The following is a 21,563-nucleotide window of genomic DNA, read 5'->3' as shown; positions in this document are numbered from 1 at the left end:
CTTGAAACATTGATTCTGCCACTATCAATTCAATCTAGGTGCGCCCAGCTTAATGGATTTATGGATTTTACTAGTCTAATTCTCTCCCTTCTTTCTTTTCTTATCCTTAATATTTAATGAAAACTATACTAAAAAAGGAATAGCTCCTAATAGATTAGGGATTTGTTTGTTGTTTGCTCAATTAATAATCAAGTCAGAGCCTTATACACACCATGCATGGTTCCACTCATAGAACTGGCAGAGAAAACATTTGAAATAACTGTACTTATACTCTAGAGATAGACATGGAGAATAAATAAAATATGTGTCTTGTGAGAAGTTGTAAGTAGATCAAGGGAAACAAGGGTTGGGTAATCAATTTCAAATAAATGGGGTGAGGAAGTAAGAGTGTGAGTCATGCCTGTATTTGGTGGAGGAGCCTTCCAAGCAGACACAGGAATATACTTAACACATCACACAAGGAGGAGGATTACATGGTTGACAGGGCCGTGAATGAAGGCTACAGTCATAGCAGATAAAGTCAGAGAAGAGCTGGGGGACAGATCATGGGGTTTCTATGGTAAGGACTGGGACTTTTGGCTTTAGGCATAACACAAAGACATTGAAAGATTTGGAAATGGGTTGTAACAAAATCTTAAATTTTTCATGAACTTTAAAATTGTTTTATTTTTATTTATATTAATGGAAGAGAGAGAGAGAGAGAGAGAGAGAGAGAGAGAGAGAGAGATTGACTCCCCAAATGCACACAACAACCAAAACTGGACCAGGCCAGAGCCAAGAGCCTAGAACTCAATCCATGAAACTAGGATTCCTAGTAGAGCCAGGATTCAAGCCTAGGTACTCAGATATTGGAGGTAGGCATCCCAAATGTCTTAAGGGCCAGGCCACACACGTGCCTCTTATTTATGCTTTTTAAACATGACTGACTGGTGGTATGAAGACCATTGGAGTGAAAGTAGAAACAAGAAGACCAATTAGGATAAAACACAATAATTAGGGGCTGGAATTGTGGTGTAGTTGGTAAAGCCACCTACTGCAATGCTGGCATACCGTGGGTGCTAATTCATGTCCTGGCTATTCTGCTTCTGATCTAGCTCCCTTCTAATGGCCTGAGAAAAGCAATAGAAGATAGTCCACATGCTTGGGACCCTGCTACCCATATGGGAGACCTGGAAGTTCCTGGCTCCTAGATTTGGTCTGGCCCAGCCCTGGCCATTGCAACCATCTGGGGAGTAAACCAGCAAATGGCTGATCTCTCTCTCTCTCTCTCTTTCTCTATAACTCTTTCAATTAAATAAACAAATCTTGAAAAAAAAAAAAACCACGGTAATTAGGTCAAAGGTGATGGTAGCTTGGGTATGAGATTTAGTACATGTTATAGAAAGGGAATAGATTCCTGATGAGTTTTTTGGGCAAAAGAATAATTTGATGATTAACTTCATATGATTAACTTCAAATTTGATAATTAACTACATATTGGATGTAGAAAAACAGAAGAAATGAAATTCTGGTATAATCAAATGAGTGAATATTTGATGTATTAAAATAGTCTTCTAGGGTGGGCATTTAGTGTAGCAGTTACAATGATACTCTGGATACCTGCATTCCATATCAGAGTGCCTGGGTTCATGTCCTGCCTCCACTGCTGATACAGCTCTATGCTAATGCACCCCAGGAACACAGCTGATAGGTTCCTGCCACTCATGTGGGAGACATGGTTTGAGTTCCAGATTCCTGTTTTTTCAGAAATTTGAGGAGCAACCAGCAAATAGGAGGACTCTCTCTGTCTCTGTCTCTCTGCCTTTCAAACTAATGAGAAATAAATAAAAATTCAAACAAAGTGCCTGCTCATATGTCTCCCCAGACAGATTATAAGTAGCATCTGGAAAAATAGGAATTTACACATTTATTATATGGGTAACTTTGAGCAAATCACTATGACATAATAAAACCTCTTACCTCTACATATTCTATTCTTCCAGTTACCATATTAGTACTAGGTACAGGAGCATGAAACATAATGCAGCCTCCAAACTGGTCACTTCCTATTTCTTCTCCAAATTTTCCTTGGAGGCATGTCTGTGTGGCAAATTCACCTTTAAAAATATTTTTAAAGCATCATAAAATGAATGTCACAATTAATTTTTTCTTAGACCATCTTATGAGTTTTTATTCATATATAATTTCAATTTCATAATAGAATATAATTATTTGTATACATGTCATCTCTTCTAGATAGTAAGGAAGGTATGTATCTAATGTGTTCACCTTGGCATTCATGTGGGGACTTACTATAGTATTTGCCAGAGAAGATTCTAAATAATTGAATGACTACATGAATACTCTTAAAGATGTTTTAGTTTAATATTTTCGAAGCTGTCTCCTAAGATTTGGAAATTAATCAGTGCAAAGTTATACTTGCACAGCACTACAATATGTGTTGTGTCACTTAATTCTAACAACTATAGTAAATAGGCAGAACAGGAAGTATTCTTATTTTAAACAGGATGAAAATAAGCTTCAAATACATTGTGAGACTTCGTGCAGATAAGCTGGCATTAGAGCATGAGTCATTTGACATCAAATCTAATGAAGTTTGTCTTTTACGTCCCATTGAAGAAAGGGTTATAATTTAAGCTATATCTGCCATTTGACTACTTACAAGATTGTAATAATAATAATGATTTTATAAAATACTTAGGAGACTTGTGAAATGTACTCTGCTTTTCACTATATGTATGAGAGCTCACATCAAGCACTCTTCTACTTCTGGGTATACAAGAGCTTGCACAAACTCATTCCCTGAAAGTTAGTCATGGCCATGGCCATGGCCATGGAACAGTTCTGACCAATAGCACCTGAGTAGAAAAGACATGTGTCACTTTAGGACCAATGCAAGTCATTGCTGGTGCTTGATTCTCCAGCCAACTCATCTGCCTCAGAGACCATGGAAGCTCATGTTGAGATTGTACTGCCATCAGCCTCAATCCTGGAGTGCTGTTGACCCCTGTTGGACACATGTAGTATGATAAATCTTTATCATTTTAAATCACTGAGATTTTGTGTTTGTATATTAATAGAGCATAACTTAGTCCAGTCATTCTTAACTAGAGGATATTTATTCCTAGGGAATTTTTTTTTAATGCCTGGAAACATTTTTGTCTGACATAGTTGGGGTGTTACTAGAATTTAGTTGGTAGAGGTCAGGGATACTGTGAAAACATCCCATACAGGGATGCAGAGGATAGAGCCCTATGGTACAGAATTCTCTGTACCAAATTCAATAGCATTGAGGGTGAAAAAATCTGACCCAGGGTCCAATCTATACACTTATTTCATTATCACTGCATCATCCATCTCTCCATAGTCTGTCAAGGAACCCAACCTACCTACCTCCCTTCCATCCATCCTTCCTTCCTTTTTTTCTTCCTTCCCCCCCCTTCCTTCCTTCTTTCCTTCCTTACTATAATAAATCCATTTTCACACATTCTGTTCTGAGAGATTACAGATCTAGCCAGTAGAAAAGGCATTAGTAAATCAAAGATTTGCTAACCAAATCCTATATCACAAGTTATACATTATCTGGGTAAATCTAAACAAGATAACTTCTTGATGACAAATTTGAAAAGTATTCAAGTCTATTCTAAACATATACTAAGGAATCACAAGTTCAGAAAGAGACTTTATCAAAATAATCCAAGTGCTTATTTCTCTCATTACAGTGACATTAACCACTTTCCTCCACCATTTTGTAAGTAGTTTCCTTTAATTTTTGTATTTACATGTAATACATTTTTTATGGACTACAATATAATATCTCAATGCATGTATATATTGTAAATTGAGTAAATCAGGTAATTAATTTCCTATTCCTTATCTTTTCTTTATGTTAGAAGATCCTCTTTTCTAGAACTTCATACAGTATATACTACACTTATTGTGAATGATAATTGCTTCAATGTACTGTAGAATGCTAAAACTTATTACTTGCACATATTTTCATAATGTTACTTAAAATTGCTACCAGCATTTCCAAATTTCTCCCATTTAATGATATTAACATAGTCTGTGTGCCATATTCATACAAAGTGGACATGGCAAAATGTTAAAAATTATTAAATGTTTGTGTGATCATTTAATTCTTCTTTATGCTTTTTGTATTACTTGGACTATTTCTAAATAAAAGATAAAAAATTAAAATATCCATCAAAAAACATCTAAAGAAAACAATCAATAAAATGGAAAAAAAGACCTTAACAAGGTAGACCCTTTCAATTTGGAATTAAATCATGTATTTTTAACATAAGCCAACTAGAATATGCAATTTGTAGCATGATTACACCAGCCACATGACAGCTGCCAAAATTACCTGTGTCAAATCCATCAGGACATGCTGGAATTTTGTCATTCCACTCTATATTATCAGATCCTCTTATTAAAATATTTCTTGTAAGAATTCCAACTTCTGCTCTTGCTTCAAACAGAGTTCCATCCGGGAGTGTGACAGCCACTCCTAAGTGCGTGTAATTCAGTGGATTAGTCAGTGTGATGGTTATGCCATCTGAAGACACAGCTGCAATAGTCCTTTTTTCATTCTCTTGTTGACTGTGCCTGTAAAATAATTTTAGCAAAAAAAACTTTCAAAATTAATATAAATCAACATAACATATTGTTTTGGCATATTTGTTTTATGCCATTTGGAGTACATTATTTATAAACTGGGGGGAAATTTTAAAGATTTATTTATTTATTTGAAAGGCTAAGTTACAGAAAGGAGAGACAAAGAGAGAGAGAAAGAAAGAGAGAGGGACAGAGAGCTCTTCCATCTGTTGGTTCATTCCCCAAATGACCACAATGCCCAGGCCTGAGCCAGGCTGAAGCCAGCAACCAGGAGCTTCTCCTAGGTCTCCTATGTGGGCGGCAGGAGCCCAAGCACTTGGGCAATCTTCTGCTGCTTTCCCAGGTGCATTAGCAGGGAGCTGAATCTGGCATAACAGGCAGCAGATTAATCTGCTACACCACACGCCAGCCCCAAAAATAAGAAAAAAATTTAATGTCAGTCAATATTCTAAAGACAAGTTTTGCACAATATTTTACTATTTATTAGAGCAACCGAATAATGTTTCCAGATGCATTTAAAATAAATATTTTTCAAGTGCTGCATTAGTTCATAGACCTGTACCATTCAAAACTATTAAAAAGAACTATTCATTTATAACTTAGTGATTCCCGATTAAGGATAATTGTAGAAAGCTTGAGGACATGTGGCAATGCTTGGAGACACTTTGGTTATCACATCTGGGGGGTTCAAATGGAATCCAGAGAGGAAGCCAGGAATGTTTCTAAGCATCCTACAATATACAAGACAGCCCCACACTGCAACGATTGTCCAGTATGTAATTCATACCAAATTTAAGGAACCCTTATAAAGGGAAGTCACTGGAAATTCTTGAGCAGGGAAATGAAGTTGAGTTGAAGTTAAGGAGGTCTCATTTCTACCATTCTTCCATGGCACCCCAAATCCCAGCCAGTTCTGTAATGTACATATTCATGTATTTAGTTTTCTAGACAGAGTTAAACACCTAGGATACCAAATAGAAAGTTCCTCTGATTATAAGCAAATAAATGTGCCAATACTTGATTGTATATTCTCTACTAAGATGTGATTGGTGTTAACAGAGGTAAATTTGAGGGAGTTTCCTCTGTTTTCTCAATATTCCCTTTTGATTCTTCTCTCCCTTGGCAAATCCTTTCCCCTAAGCATCAGTTCAAATGACAGTGCCACATGGGAAATAGGTTAAAAGGCATCCCACTTAACTCTCCCATCCCTTCCTCTGGATTCCTCACACACTTGGCGTCATGCACTGTGAGTGCTCAGAGCAACCACAGTGCAGTCCTAGGAAGTATCTTTGTCACCGTTCCTTCTGCCAGCCCATCTGCCCCTTTGGGCAAGGGACCTGTAGAATCCTGTTGTGTGCTGAGCACTTAGTACAGTACCTGTCACAACTCAATGACAGCTTTTGATTGGTTGAATAAATTAAGGCAGGATGAATTCAGATGAAGAAGAAAGTGAACGGAGTCTAAACAGGAAGATGATCTAATACGGCAGGGATGAGGGACTGCACGGGAGAAGCTAAAGGAAGAGACATCTCAAGGGCAGAACCAAAAGTACTTGGTGATGCTCAGGAAGTGAAGTGATGATGATTAGAAGGGCACTGGGAAAGTTTTGTGGAGAAGAAAATTAGGTAGCAGGTGTAAAAAGAAAAAAATAATGGATAAAAAAGAAAGAAGATAGCAGAGACATGAAAACAACACTGATTTTCAGGATTGTGGGTGGACAGAGAGACCCATAATTACTAAAGACCCAGAGAAGGAACCGTGGAGAAGAGGGGCTGGGAGAGGTAGGGAATAAAGGTGCTGAGAGACAAGGGTGAATCAGTACTACAAGGACTCACAGGTTCACAGAAAAGGCATTTAGTCTATCCTCTCTTGAATTCTCTTGGATCCAGACAACACAGAGATTTCTTTAGAAAAGAAGATTCTAACATAATATTTTATAAGTTGTAGGCACCTAAACACATCTTCCCTTCCATTATAGTAATATCAAATATGTATATAGCACATATGTTAAGCCAGGTTCTGCTCTCAATACTTCATACATATTAACTCACTAAATCTTTACAATATTTCTAGGAGGTAGATTTCAATTTTACTGAAGTGCAGAGTGGCGAAATCGTATGGCTACAGGGCTGGTAAGTGCCACTGCTGGGAGCTGGGCACCAGCCATCTCACTTACAAGTTGTTCTCTTAACACTGACTTTGCAAACTTACAGCTAGAATTCATTAATGAAACAGTGAACAAGGAGTTCAACCTGGTGGAAAACTCCTTAATTCTTATTTTAATATCAAACTGCACTTTTACTAGGTTTTCCTTTGATGTTCCAAATATAAAAACTCCTTGTACTCTTCCCCAGTTTTTTTCCTGAAAGTTTCTTCATTTTCTGCTTTAACAACAGAGCTGATCCTATTTTTAGAGTCCCTGCTTCATAAGGCATGGCTATCCACGTGCATAGAGAATCCAAAGGCCTGGGTCTCTCCAAGAGATGTCTGCCTTGCTGGGGTTTTCTGCATCCCAGCTTTCTCCCACTTGATCTATAAAGCTTTTGTTCTCTCCTCAATTAGGGAGGAAGATTTGAAACATATTTCTCTTGTTTCCTTATTTCATAAATAATAACAATAATAAAGACTTTCTCTTTTCAAAAGACGATGTGACTGGACAGCAGGCAGACACCCTGTAAAAATTTCTTAATGGGTAGGAATTGTGGCACAGCTGGCAAAGCTGATGCTTGGAAGGTCCACAAACCATTTCCAAATGCCTTTTTAAGACCTAGCTACCCTGCTTCCAATCCAGCTCCCTGTCAATGAGCCTTGATAGCTCAAAAACTTGGGGTCCCTGCCACCTACTCAGGAGTTCCAGATGGAATTCTAGGTTCCTGGCTTCAGCCTGGTCCTGCCCTAGCTGTTGCAAACATTTGGGAAGTGAATCAGTGGATAATTTCTCTTTCTTTCTCTCCCCACTCCCTGCTTTTCAAATAAATAAAAGTCAATGAATAAACATTTAAAAAAAAACCATCTTCTTAAAACTAGTTCATGCTAAATTACAAACTTTTAAATTTCTCTCAGAGAAGCTATAAATGAAGATTTTCTCTTCTATTAATAAGCCCTGTCATTTTCCTGCTTCTTTATTTTGTCATTATGTAATTAAAATTTCTTTCAAGGGCAGGAAAAACTAGGCATTTATAAAGCTAAGTATGTATTTAACTCTTCCTAACATCTGCAAGTCTATTTTTAACTTGGAAAATGCATGTCAAAATGCCATCTTGAATTTTAATATAAAAATTGAGTCATGGCCATAATTTAATTTAGCTGATTATTGTCATAAATCACTATTTGTTTCCTGATAAACACAATCCTATCCAATTTTACTGTTATCCATAATTTGAGCAATAAAGCAAAACTAAATATCCTTTGTCCCCACCCCCGATATACTTGTGGTAGCTATATTAATTTTCTTCCTTTTATTTATTATTTGCTAAAATATTTAATTAAACAGAAATTAAGAGTCATAAGCAGTTTCAATTTAAAAATATCAGGCACCCAAAAGGTTGTTAACTATCACTGTTTCTATAATGATTTCATCCCCTCTTTATTCAATCATTACTGACAGTATTGCTGTGTGGGAGCCACTGCCAGGACTATGAAATAAGAAAGGGTTCACTAGCTGTTTTCAACCCTCTTTTGGTGACCTCAAACAAAGAAGCTCATTTACATTTTTGCATTCATGAATGTATTTAGTGAGAGTTCTAACTCAGATATGTTCAAATGGCTTTTAAAAGGAGAATGCTTTTTTCAAATAGACTCTTACTTGGGAACCTAGCCATGTAAAACAAATAAAATATTATATTAGCACATATTTATTTTACAGGCTTAAAATTATCCTTTATCCTATTGTAAATTCAATGAAGTAAAAAGCAACCCACTGGTGATCACCCTTAACATTTCACAATAAATAGCTGCCTGCTTGTGTTTTATTAGAAGTTTTAAATATAAACCAAATAGTTGCGGACCTTCTAAATCATTCCTTTTTTATACAATTTAAAAATCTGCCTTAATTAAAACCATTAAGTCCAGAAGGCATCATACCTGTGTCCTGTGCTAGCAATTACAATGTTATCTCCTGCTTTCCATGTCACTGCTTCCTGTAAAATCAAAGTCTGCTCCCCTGCCTTTGCAGTACGAGCCAAGAGAGTCCAGATGACAGGAATAGGCAGACCTGCAACCAACAAACGAACAACACATTTCTTCAGATGCGCTTTCTTGGGTATTGAGAGTTTTATGTATTCTAATCTTCCTGGACAAAATCAATTTTGGGAAGTAGATTTCACCTTAGCATTTCATACCTTCCTCAAAAAAAGAAATTTGTGGAATGGGAATGCTTGCTTCATAAAAATGACAATTAGGTTTGCAATAACATGTATGCTTTTTCTATAGAATTAAAAGCATCCTTTTATAATACCATATTCTATTTATGATAATCTTTATAGACATATTATCTATATAGTGGACTAACATTAATAAAATGGACAGAGACCATCGTTTTTGTCCACTGTTGGTGGATTAAACTAATAATCTAGAGATAAATAATATGTTCAGGTTCCTAAGAAATCACAATAGAATATGTTTAGCACAATGTAGAACATTTACAATAATAGGAGATCATGTTGGTGGCATTCTGTATTTAGGCCTAGATTATGCACTATAGAAGAATTCAATATAAAGAGAACTCACACCTTGTTTTGTTTAAATAATAAATTACTCTTAAACCTAAAACATGATCAAAATCATTTTTACATTCTGATAACTTTCTAGAATAATATAGCTATGGAAAGATACTATTATAGACTGTATTATAGAGTCTATTTACAGATAAAAAAAGAGTCAGAAATTATAAATCTGCTTCCATATTTAGTACCTTTTCATATAAGTAAACGAAAAAAGTAAATAGACAGTCATTATACACTGTAATGTCTGAAATGAGACAAAAGGTGTTTGAAAACACATGGAAAATGGTAGAAGTAAGGGAATGGAGAAGGTCAGGAATGGCTTCCTTGGGAGGGACCTCTGCTGAGACTTGGGACAAGGGGAGGGAGGGAGATATGATGAGTAGAGGTGGGGTAGCTAAAAGCTTGAGAAGCCTGGAAAATTTTCATCTTATTGGAACAGTTATCTCTGGTTTTCTTGCGAGTCTTCCACAGACTCTCTGAGCAGTCAGCCACTGTACCATGCAGATCTAGGATTCCCTCTCGCACAGCCAGTGTTTTGGCTCCATACACTGGGAGCTCAGGAGATCGCAGATGCCCGTGCAAGGTAATAACTGCCTTGTGTTGAAATGGGGATGCTTCCGTCCCAATCTGCAAGAGATTCCACAAGCATCATTAAAAAAATTAAAACTCAATCTTCACAATTCTAATCATACAAGAGTAATCATTTATTTTTCTCCTCTCTTTTGGGAATTAATTATCCAATATTCACAAATTTCTTACAAAATATAAGCCTTACATTTTCTAGTCTGCCAAATACACTATGTCCATCCTTTGGAAAGCATACTGATTGACCTTAGGTATATCTCAGAACTATGGTTTCTACTCTGTCTAAAAATCTGCTTATATATTAATACACTATTTTCTTCCTGTTAAAAGATCAGCCAAACCCTGGGAATCTTTTCCCCAGAAAAAGCATGGTATTCTAATGACAGAGACCTAGGCAAAGACAAACTTGGGAAAGGTTGGTATAATTAGTCATCCATTTTATACAGCAAATTTGAAACATAAATGGGGAGACATTAGCAGTGACTATGCACTATGTTCTCTTATGTACCTGAAGAGTTCCTCCATCTGTTATTAGAATATTTTCTGCCTGGAGCTCAATGTCAGCTTCATCAAACATTAGAGTTCCACCTATGAGACACACAATTTTGAAATACATCACAAGGACAACCATCAGTTAAGTTTACTTATTCAATTATAAATCAAAATTTAATTTCTCATGCCTGTAACTTCACTTCGGCTATGCAGGTAACTTCACTTCGGCTATGCAGGTAACATTAAAAGTATAAAAGTTTCAGAGAAGACCCTAAGAGCTGACGCAAAAGCAAATCCCAGAGCAGATTATTTTCCCTTGACCATTTGTTATCTTAAATGTTATGCAATTGGGGGGCCTGGTGCTGCAGCTCAGTAGGTTAAACCTCCACATGCAGCCGCAGCATCCCATACCGGCTCTCATTGAGTAGGAGACCCAGAAGAAGGTCCTGGCTCCTGGCTTTGGATGGGCCCAGCTCTGGCCTTTGCTTGAGGCCATTTAGGGAGTTAACAGATGGAAGAACTTTCTCTCTGCCTCTCCCTCTCACTTCCTGTAACTTTTCCTCTCAAATAAATAAATAAATAAAATCTTAAAAAAAAAAAAACAAGTTATGGAGTTATGTAAATTAGTTTTAAAAACATAGGGCCTCAAAATATAAATTAAAAAAAGACAATTATAGTTTTTTTAAAAGCACTTATAGTATCAACATTAGCTCTGAACTTGTACCCAGTAATTTGCACTAACCAAAGGAATAGCTTTATTAGCATTATTAAAGAATGTATTGAGGGGGCCAGCCTGGTGGCATAGCTGGTTAAGCTGCTCCCCGTGACACCTGTATCCCGTATGGATACCAGTTGAAGTCCCAGATGCTCCACTTCCATTCCAGCTCCCTGCTAATGCACCTGGGAAAGCAGCAGAAAATGGCCCATGTGCTTGGACCCCTGCCACGCACATGGGAGACTCAGAATTCTGGGGTCCTGGCTGCAGCCTGGCCCAGCCCCGATTGTCATGGCCATTTGGGGAATGAACCAATGGATAGAAAATCTCCCTCTCTCTCTCTCAAAGTCTGTCTTTCTCTCTCTCTAACTCTGCCTTTCAAATAAATCTTAAAAAAATTGTGTTGAGTACATTTTTATGAAATTTATGTAAAGTTGTAGATGGTAAAACTTTACTTGTTTAAAGGTCCAATATTTAATAACTTCATGTGATTGAAATGCTGCTATTACCTAGAAATTAAGTAATAAAAGTACAGAAATTTGAGCAACTGAAACTATTATAGCAAAGTGTATACACTAAAAACCCAAGAACTTTGCTCCTGCCAATTATTTGTCCTTTTACATGCAATTGCAATGATGGTAGTTATTTTGTTTTCTATAGTAAACTCAGAATATCAATGAGAAGTAAGAATCCCACTCCAGTAACAAATGAATCAGGTTCATAAGCAAAACTCAGAATCACAACCTAGCTAACAAGAAAAGTCAGGAGTAGAGGGACAATGCAAGTTAGAATTTAACAAATCTCTATGATTTTGTAACACTTGGGACCTCCCAGAATCTGTGTTTTTCCAAGTAGGAAATAGATTTTACTATGGTGATGAATTAAATGCAAGCACATGGGCAGGCCTACATTCCCCTGCACTAAAGTTCCATGAAACAACATTAAACTATAAAGATACGTACCCATATACATGTGATGCACTCAGATAATTTCTATTTTATATCATTTTAAAAATGCTAATTATGACACATTAAAGACTATCAACATTTAGAGTGTAACACTTAATTTAGAAAATTCAGTAGTATACATCACATTAAAATATAATACAGAATACAGTTTTGGTTGCTTATAATCTTGACACTTAACTTCCAAGAAATATTCTATAGGCAAAACAAATGAGCAGATTTTAAGAAATTTACCCTGGATAAGCACCATTTTCAGTATAGGAGTACTTTGATCAAGCAGAATTGTCTGCCCTTTTGTAATAACAACAAATGAGCCTTCCTCTGGGGGAGTTTCTCCTCCCCATGAGTAGTTGGAGGACCAGACATCAACATATAGAAAGTCAGCATTATCCTGTAATAGAACATGAGATTTTTTTTTTTAATTTAGAGGGGGTATCAGAATTTTTCATTCATTTCTTCCCCTCCCAAAAAGAAATCTAAAAGAAAAAAATATTTTAATGATGATATATTAACCTTTAAAATGTTATAACTATCTTAGTTTATTCCATGATAGTAATGTAAAAAACATGTTATTAATTACCCCATAAGCCAGAATGATTGAAAATTTAAAATAATAATTGTAGTAATAAATGTAGAAAAATGTAAGCAACTTTAAATTTATCATAGTCACAGCTCAGTTATGTTGGGGAGTTATTAAAGTGAAACATCCATTTTCCTACCTCCCATATTCCTAGTTTTTCTATTGTTGTGTTTACTAAACCCAGTAGTACCATTACCAGTCTGGCCAGGCCCATGTTTCTGATGTTGACACGAATGGGAGCCCACCCTGATGGCCTATGGGCATTTGTTATGCAGATGATGTGTGTCTTGTTGGAATATTCGACGTCACACAGGGCTTCACCTATGGTGATGTGAACATCCTGCATGTTTTCACTGTAAAGAAAAAAGGGGAAGAAAAAACATTTATGCTTTTCTCAAACTTCAGGTCACATTTTCAAATCCTTTTAATCAAGTGTTTTATTACATAAGTAACAGTTTTACTCTATGCTCCATCAAAGTGCAAATTTTGTTTTTCAGTGTTAAGAATTCAAAATTTTGGTTCTGACAAAAAAGTAAACAAAGAGATGAAGAGGCCAAACTAGCAGGTATTTCAATGTTGGATGAAAAACTGCCTTAGTTTGATTTATTGAGAGATTCTTTTTGGTTTCCAGACAAAATGCCTTTATGAGAGACTTTTAAGGATTGTTTTGTTGCTCTGTCATTGTATGTTTACAAAACTTAAAACTTTAGCATCTGCTTAAAAATGCAAGTACAAGGTAACTAATTAGGATTACCAAAGGAATTAAATGTGCCTTCTACAGTTTATATGATCTTATGAGTTGGGTTTTTTAGGTTATTTATATTTATTAGGCTGAGAGGAGAGACAGTGTTAGTTACCTCTCCATAGGTTAACTTCCCAAATGCCAGCAACAACTGAAAGTGGGCCAGGCTAAAACCTGGAACCTAGGCTTCCATCCAGGTGTCCCACACTCCATCCATCACCTGCTGCCTCTGGACGTGCATTAGAATAGGGAACATAGGCAGAACTTGAACTTGAGGACTGTGATATAGGTGTGGTCAACCCAAGCTGTACCTCAACCTCTACACCTAACACCAGCCCCTGACTGGGTGTTTTGAAGTTTGTAGATTATGGCATAGAAATTTGAGACAAATGATGAGTATGCTCCAGAAGGAACCTGGTAGATGAAAAGATGTTTCTTCAACCCAGCAAAGTAGATCATGGCTATAGATGAGATGGTAGAGAAGGCGTAAAAAGAAAGAATTAAATATGTGATGCTGCTGACTAGGATTTGTGGGGCAAGTTATTTAGCCTCTTTAATCTCAGTTTGCAGACAAATACAAAAACATCTCACAAGCTGAAAAGTCTGAGGATCATAAGGTATCTGATACAATCTAAGCTTTCAGTAAATCTTAGCTACTAGTACTTGTTTTGTGTCTGTATTGTGACTTATGAGTATATAGGTACATATTACATGAGTGTATAGAAAGGCTGCCTTGGCAAATGAGAAGGCAGACACAATGCCTTGAATCTGGAAATATATACATTGATGTATGCATGTGTGAAGGCAGTACCTGAATCCTGATCCCGTTACGGTAAGTCTGGTGCCCCCTGCTGTACTGCCTCTCCTGGGGGCTATTTCATCAATCAGAGGAGTCAGTGACAAAGTGTAGGTAAACAGAGTCCTGGATTGTGATGAGTCTTTTCCATTGACCACACTCACTTCACAGGCTTGCTCAGGTCCGCTGCCTATGCAAAGAAGATTAAGCTGAGTTCAGTTCTCCCATCAAGCTCTTACTCATTTCCCAAAATCCCAGACATTTTCAGTAACACTTCCTTTTCCCACAATCACTTTCCAATATGCTCAGGGCATATGTGAAATAATAAAGATTTCCAGCAACAGTCACAAACATCGCCAGGTTCATACACATTAGCAACAGGACAAAAAAATCTTCAGACCCTCCCACAGAGCCTCTTATTATAGGCAGTTCTACAAACTTGCCTGCCTAATTTTCCAGTCCTCGATGATCCAAAATTGCAAGTTAGAACAGGAAGCGAGGAAAAATTGTTAAAGGCAGGCACACTGATAACAGCAAGAAGTGGTAGCTGAGACAAGGTAGGAGAGAGAAAAACCACAGAAATCAGATATCAAAATAAGAGATGCAGAGCCAGGGTTTTAAACAGACAACCTAAAAACCATGACATATCCTCAACAGCATCACTACATATTTTTATCAGGATTCAAGCTCTGGTGTTGAAACTATGAATAAGCTCAGACATAGAATGCTTACATTTCTTCAACAGTCTTTGTCTAAGAAGTCAACGAAGCAAAAATATTTAGAAAAGCTTTATTGAATTTTGTTAATGTTTTGAAAAAGTTTACACATACAAAACATTCTTTATTCACCTAGACTATTCATGTTGTTTAAATATTTTGAACTTTTTTAAATAAAATCTTTTGGCATAAAGTACGAAGTATTTAAACTTGACAGCAATCCACTGAATTTGGGCTAATAATACATACTTTCTACAAAGAAACAAGAAGCAAGAGGAGTTAAGTCATTTAACCAGGAGGTTAAGCAACTTGCTCAAAGACGGAAAAGGTATGAATCTTGGTAATAGGCAATCAGGGCTTACAACTATACTGCCCTTTTAGGGAGCCACAGTACTCCAATAGGAAACCAAAGCATGTTTTCCATTTGGCATAGTAAATAAATAAATAAATAAACTAAGAGCTATCAGTTTATGTTATAAACCAAAAGTCTTGAAAGATAAGTAAACCTAGAAAACAAAGTGATTCAATTACTCCCAAAGATACCAACAACTTGAAAAAAGAAATTACGATTGTGATCTTTAAAAAATCAAACATTTCTCAAAGGCCATTTTTTTCTGGCAACTTACCATTATTAGGTGGAATTTTGCATAATAACGTTGTGTAATTAGAGCTAAGCCTGTCAACTGCACATTCTGAGCCGCAAACTAAGACAATGGAATTCTGCGGATTAAATCCAGTCCCTGTCATCATCAGGGTCTGACCACCACCAAAACTTCCTAGTGAAGATAAATAGAAAGGAAAAGCAAAGCAAAGCAAATTAAAAGAAAACTTCCTCTGTATACTATTTGTTTAACTTTATTTTGCAAACTAAAATAGAAACGTTTCATTAAATGAAAAGGTTCTTAGAACTAAAATTTTATATATATACATATATATATATATATATATATATAAATACAACAAAATCTTTTTTGATTGTTGCAGTTCAAAATCTTCACTGAGTACATATCACATCTGGTAATTTATTTAAAGTATTTCTAGAAAGTAAAACTTTATTTAAAAGAAATTACAAAGAATCTAAAATAACCAAAGCATAGATGTCAAATCCCTATTTAAAAAATACTACATTGTTTTTTTCTAGAGTTTTAACCATACAAATAATTTTCAATGAGAAAAATACTAATTTTTATAGAGATAATTGCCTACTAATAATATATATATATTTATAAAATCTGGTCATTTTAAATAAGGCTAGTTTATAAATAAAGTTACAGCACTATGATAAAAATGAAGTATTAGCCAAATATTTTGAAATGATTAATGTTCTCACATGCTTACTTGATGCACAAAAAAGACATTTTAATGTGCTACAGAAACTATACATTTTAGCAGTTTCTAAAGAACTTATTTTCTAAATAAGTGTTTACTGAAACAGTATGACATATTTGTAGGTTCCTGCATATTCAAGACTACCTTGGTGTGGGTGGATATCTTGAATGTCAAGTGGGTACTCAAACACAACTGTAGACAGGGCAGAGCCTTTTGTCTCATGATGCATCATCACAGGAAAAGTGCCACCAGCGTGGTCTCCAACGATGCACCGCAGCACACTGTCATTGACCATGGTGACATTACATTGAATGCTATTTATCAACACAGAAAGTTCCAAGATATCGGTACCAAAGTTAGAGCCAGTGATCTCAATTTCAGTTCCTGACGGTCCTTAAAACAAGCAATATAAATATATTTAACTTAAAATACACATACATTTAAATATGTACCTCTTTACTTTCATAAATAATACCCAGTTTTCAAACTAATACACACATGAACATGTCATATCATGTACATATTTACTACAAGATGCTCTACAATCTAGTATATATTAACTATTCATGATTTATCTCCATGTTCACTATCTTCTAGACTTTCTGTCCATTCTGCTGAGTTGTCAGTTACTAATTCAACCAAGTTGACAAGAGAGTAGAGAAGAGAGATGTAGAGTTAGAAAGTGAACATTTGAACAGGCTATCTTCAGTTAGGGTTTAAGACTGAGGCTTACTGATTTTCATTTTGGATACTTTTCTTTCTGACATTAGTAATTCTTTTGAGTACAATTATTAATAAAATCTTAATTCTAATCTTTTCAGTAAGTATGATTTTACTACATGCACATAATCAGGTATAAGAGAGTAAATACAGAAAAAAATGAATTGATTTAAAAACTTGTAAATGAATGTTGATGTTAATGTGTCAAATGAATGTACACAGGACATTCAATCTGTCCCCTTGGTTCCTTTTTTTTGAAAAGTATATATATATTTTAAATCCTGATTTTATTTATTTAATGTATTTTCTGTTGTTTTCTTTTCTTTTTTTTTTTAACTTTCATTTAATGAATATAAATTTCCAAAGTACAGCTTATGGATTACAATGGCTTTCCTCCCCCATAATTTCCCTCCTACCTGCAACCCTCCCCTTTCCCCCTCCCTCTCCCCTTCCATTCACATCAAGATTCATTTTCAATTCTCTTTACATACAGAATATCAGTTTAGTATATATTAAGTAAAGATTTCAACAGTTTGCACCCACATAGAAACACAAAGTGAAAAATACTGTTTGAGTACTCGTTATAGCATTAAATCACAATGTACAGCACATTAAGGAAAGAGATCCTACATGAGGTGTAAGTGCACAGTGACTCCTGTTGTTGACTTAACAATATTGAGGACATTAAATGCGAGTCATTTTTTTGTAGGTTTTCCAAATGAATATACTTATACCTGATTTAAATTAATAGATATTAATCTATATAACTGTTTACAAATATAAATTTCTCAAGTAGTAACTTGATTTTAACTCAAGTAGCATTAGTACAAACTATAATATACTTGACCAGAGAGATTGCTTAAACAAATCATTACTAATTTATAAATCATTATTATGAATACATGAGTACTAACAAGACATATTCATGTGAGGAATAAATTTAAGATACAAGATAAAAATGTGTTATAAATCTTAAATCTCTTTTTTTCTTTGACATTTCACCTTCAAATGGAACATGTTATTGTTCTTCTTCCTCTTTTTTTTTTTTTTGACAGGCAGAGTTAGACAGTGAGAGAGAGAGACAGAGAGAAAGGTCTTCCTTCCGTTGGTTCACCCCCCAAATGGCCGCTATGGCCGGCACACTGCACCAATCCAAAGCCAGGAGCTAGTGCTTCCCCCTGGTCTCCCATGCAGGTGTAGGGCCCAAGGACTTGGGCCATCCTCCACTGCCTTCCCAGGCCACAGCAGAGAGCTGGACTGGAAGAGGAGCAGCCGGGACTAGAACCAGCGCCCATATGGGATGCCGGCGCCACAGGCGGAGGATTAGCCTAGTGAGCTGTGGCGCCGGCTGGAACATACTGTTCTAAGTGTGATCTGTTTCCTGTCTCTTCAGTAAATAAAACAGTTCAGCTCTTGCTTACCTACAAGTTTCTTATACCTTCAAAAACATTGCTTTGAAAGAAACATTCAGTGAGAGACACAAGAAGAGAAATGGCCCATTGAAATATGAGACCTAACATTATTTGCAGTTATTAAAAATATATAGGGCCGCCGGCGCCCCGGCTCACTAGGCTAATCCTCCACCTTGCGGCGCCAGCACACCGGGTTCTAGTCCTGGTCGGGCGCCGGATTCTGTCCCGGTTGCCCCTCTTAAAGGCCAGCTCTCTGCTGTGGCCAGGGAGTGCAGTGGAGGATGGCCCAAGTGCTTGGGCCCTGCACCCCATGGGAGACCAGGAGAAGCACCTGGCTCCTGCCATCGGATCAGCGCGGTGCACCGGCCGCAGCACGCCAGCCGCGGCGGCCATTGGAGGGTGAACCAATGGCAAAGGAAGACCTTTCTCTCTGTCTCTCTCTCTCACTGTCCACTCTGCCTGTCCAAAATATATATATATATATATATATATATATATATATAGGGCCGGCGCCATGGCTCACTTGGTTAATCCTCCGCCTGTGGCGCCGGCATCCCATATGGGCGCCGGGTTCTAGTCTCAGTTGCTCCTCTTCCAGTCCAGCTCTCTGCTGTGGCCCTGGAGGGCAGTGGAGGATGGCCCAGGTGCTTGGGCTCCTGCACCCGCGTGGGAGACCAGGGGGAGGCGCCTGGCTCCTGGCTTCGGATTGGCGTAGCTCTGGCCGTGGCAGCCATTTGGGGGGTGAACCAACAGAAAGAAGACCTTTCTCTCTGTCTCTCTCTCTCTCTCTCACTGTCTAACTCTACCTGTCAAAAAAAAAAAAAATGGAAAAAAGACTATAATTGCTATTATCAATATTTGCTCCTGATCAAAATTGATGAATTGAAGGAAACTTTAATAGTAAATTTCTTGAAGGGAGAGAACACCTTGCTTAAACCTGCCACATTTCCTGGTGACATAAACTGAAAAATAAGTTTTTCCCAAGGTGAACATTTAATGTGTTCTTTATTAAATGAACCACTCTAAGTGAAATTATGTGAATAAATTTCTTTAACTGTATGAGGTAAGAACTTGCAAGTATGGGGAATGTTTTAAAAGTTAGGTAAGGTTTCATCACCAAGAGGCCATAGAACCAAGATTTGCTCAGAAGTGTCAAGGCCATGCTTTCAACCATCGCATTACTGCTGCCTCTCCATACTACACTAAGCTGACAAGCCCTCCAATAGCCTGAAGATGATCAGAAACAGCATAGCATAATGACAAAGGACCCAGACAGCTCAATCTATTAATAGATTAGAAAATAAAATATGCTGCATAAGTAAACCTTATTTATAATATTTTCTCCATTGCAATGTTTCAATTGTCTCCTAAAAGGAAGTCTGTTGTGTGAAAAGTTAATAATCTTTTGGAGTTTTCATGGAAATAAGGTACTCTGAAAAACTCTCAGCCTTAGTAAGATTGACTACTTGTGATTTTTAGCAGCTGTTTCTTGTGCCTTGTAACACTAAAGACATAAATTAGTTGCCAATTTTGGTTCACAAATATTCATCTATCTCTTCCTCACTTGAAATTTAAGTCAAATTAATATGGATTTCATTCCAGAATAGAAGATGGGATTTGACAGAAAATTTTTATCTCAAAAATAAATTTTAATCTCAAAAATAACCACAAAAGAGAGACTACACAGAACTTCAGTTCTAAGAATTAATTGCATAATGTGGGATTGTCTAAAAATACTTCTTAATAGTTACATATGACTATCACTCTAATTTCATAATAAAACATTACTGGTAACATATCAAAACAATAAAAAAAAAGTGGATCATGGGTTACCTCTACTTGGGGTAATTCCTCTGAGAAATGGAGTATCTTCCAAGGCATATGTAAATGACCAAGTTGGATAAGTGACTGTGTTAACCAAGATCTTCACACCCACGGTTCCAGCTGTCCCTGCTGGGGTGTGGCAGTACACATGACTGGAATTCACAGAAATAATTCGACACGGATCACGCCCAACAATAACTGTGGTGTTCCCAGGATAGAAGCCATTTCCTGTGATTGTCAAAGTAGTTCCACCACCAACACTTCCAGAAGTTGGTGAGACAGATGCTACCGCAGGGCTGCTGAGAGTCAAGTTTCCCACAGCCAAGCCTTTAGTTCCCACCACAACGCTAAGAGGATGAAGTCCGGCTGGAAGAGGAGTCACAAGGACAGTGATGTTGTTTTCATTAACTTCTATTGCTCTGAACTGTTGATTTCCAATGAACACGGCAATCTCCCCCAAGAGAGTCCCAAAACCTCCTCCTTCGATGAGAACTTCCGCAGATCCTTTGATAGAGTTTGGGAAGATTCCTGTTATGGAAGGAGTGACGCTTTCTAAATATGAGAAGCTGCACTTCCCCTGACACTGGGCAGGCACTCCATGTACCAGAAGATCCACACGCACAAGCTGTTGAGGAGCAGGGGACGTTTCACATTCAATGGTTGTATAATTCACTGCTAGAATTTTACATGGGAAATGACCCATAAGGACTTCCACACCTGCAGAAGATTCTCCAAATCCAGAGCCCTTTATAGTCACTCTTGTTTTTCCAGTGGTTGATCCTGCCTTTGGCACTACCATGTCAATGTTTGGCATAAGCACAAAATGCCTGTCAAATTCATTGGGCAGTGTATTGATGGCAGTGCCCAGGTTGTAGACAGTCAACGTGATGATTTCTCTGATGCCAACATCCATTGAGTTTTGAGGGTCAATGCGACACACAATAGAATTGTCACTACTTTTTTCTACAACACAGGGGTGCCTACCAATTGTAACCTGAAAGTAAAATGAATGTGAACAAAGTTAATGTCTTACCTAGAATGAAATTAAATTTTATATTGGCAATAACCATAATTTTAAAATGCAAATCATGGGGAATCCTATTTTGTTCATAAAATCAGTTCTGTGGGATGACTAAGACCCATCTTGAATTAACCTTAAGACTAACTTATGATTGTACATGCAGGTTCACAGCTACATTATTCATGACAGCCAAAAGGTGAAAACAACCCACATGTCCATCAACTGATGAATGCACATATACTATGTGTTATACCATAAACTGTAGTATTATTTGGTCATAAAAAGAAATGAGGTTTTATATATGGTATAATACAGTCAAACT

General features: G+C 36.9%; 1 protein-coding gene across 3 annotated transcripts in view; it reads right to left on the bottom strand.

Annotated features, from left to right (window-relative positions):
- PKHD1L1 (PKHD1 like 1) overlaps positions 1-21,563 on the bottom strand; it is a 196,712-nt gene that overhangs the window by 99,885 nt on the left and 75,264 nt on the right. For 2 of the 3 annotated variants that reach the window (XM_070075409.1, XM_070075410.1), the window contains exons 38-48: positions 20,230-21,214; positions 16,409-16,657; positions 15,562-15,711; positions 14,235-14,409; positions 12,872-13,034; positions 12,336-12,492; positions 10,438-10,517; positions 9,842-9,971; positions 8,704-8,833; positions 4,370-4,611; positions 1,960-2,096 (exon numbers count right to left, since the gene is read on the bottom strand). In XM_070075409.1, coding sequence (XP_069931510.1) covers positions 1,960-2,096; positions 4,370-4,611; positions 8,704-8,833; positions 9,842-9,971; positions 10,438-10,517; positions 12,336-12,492; positions 12,872-13,034; positions 14,235-14,409; positions 15,562-15,711; positions 16,409-16,657; positions 20,230-21,214 — 2,598 coding nt within the window. The remainder of the gene's footprint in view (positions 1-1,959; positions 2,097-4,369; positions 4,612-8,703; positions 8,834-9,841; positions 9,972-10,437; positions 10,518-12,335; positions 12,493-12,871; positions 13,035-14,234; positions 14,410-15,561; positions 15,712-16,408; positions 16,658-20,229; positions 21,215-21,563) is intronic. The other variant, XM_051843973.2, reaches the window with a different exon arrangement.

The sequence above is a fragment of the Oryctolagus cuniculus genome, chromosome 6 (assembly GCF_964237555.1).
Source record: "Oryctolagus cuniculus chromosome 6, mOryCun1.1, whole genome shotgun sequence".
Classification (NCBI taxonomy): Eukaryota; Metazoa; Chordata; class Mammalia; order Lagomorpha; family Leporidae; genus Oryctolagus; species Oryctolagus cuniculus.
Note: the sequence above shows the minus strand (reverse complement) of the source record. Positions and strands in the feature narration are given on the sequence as shown.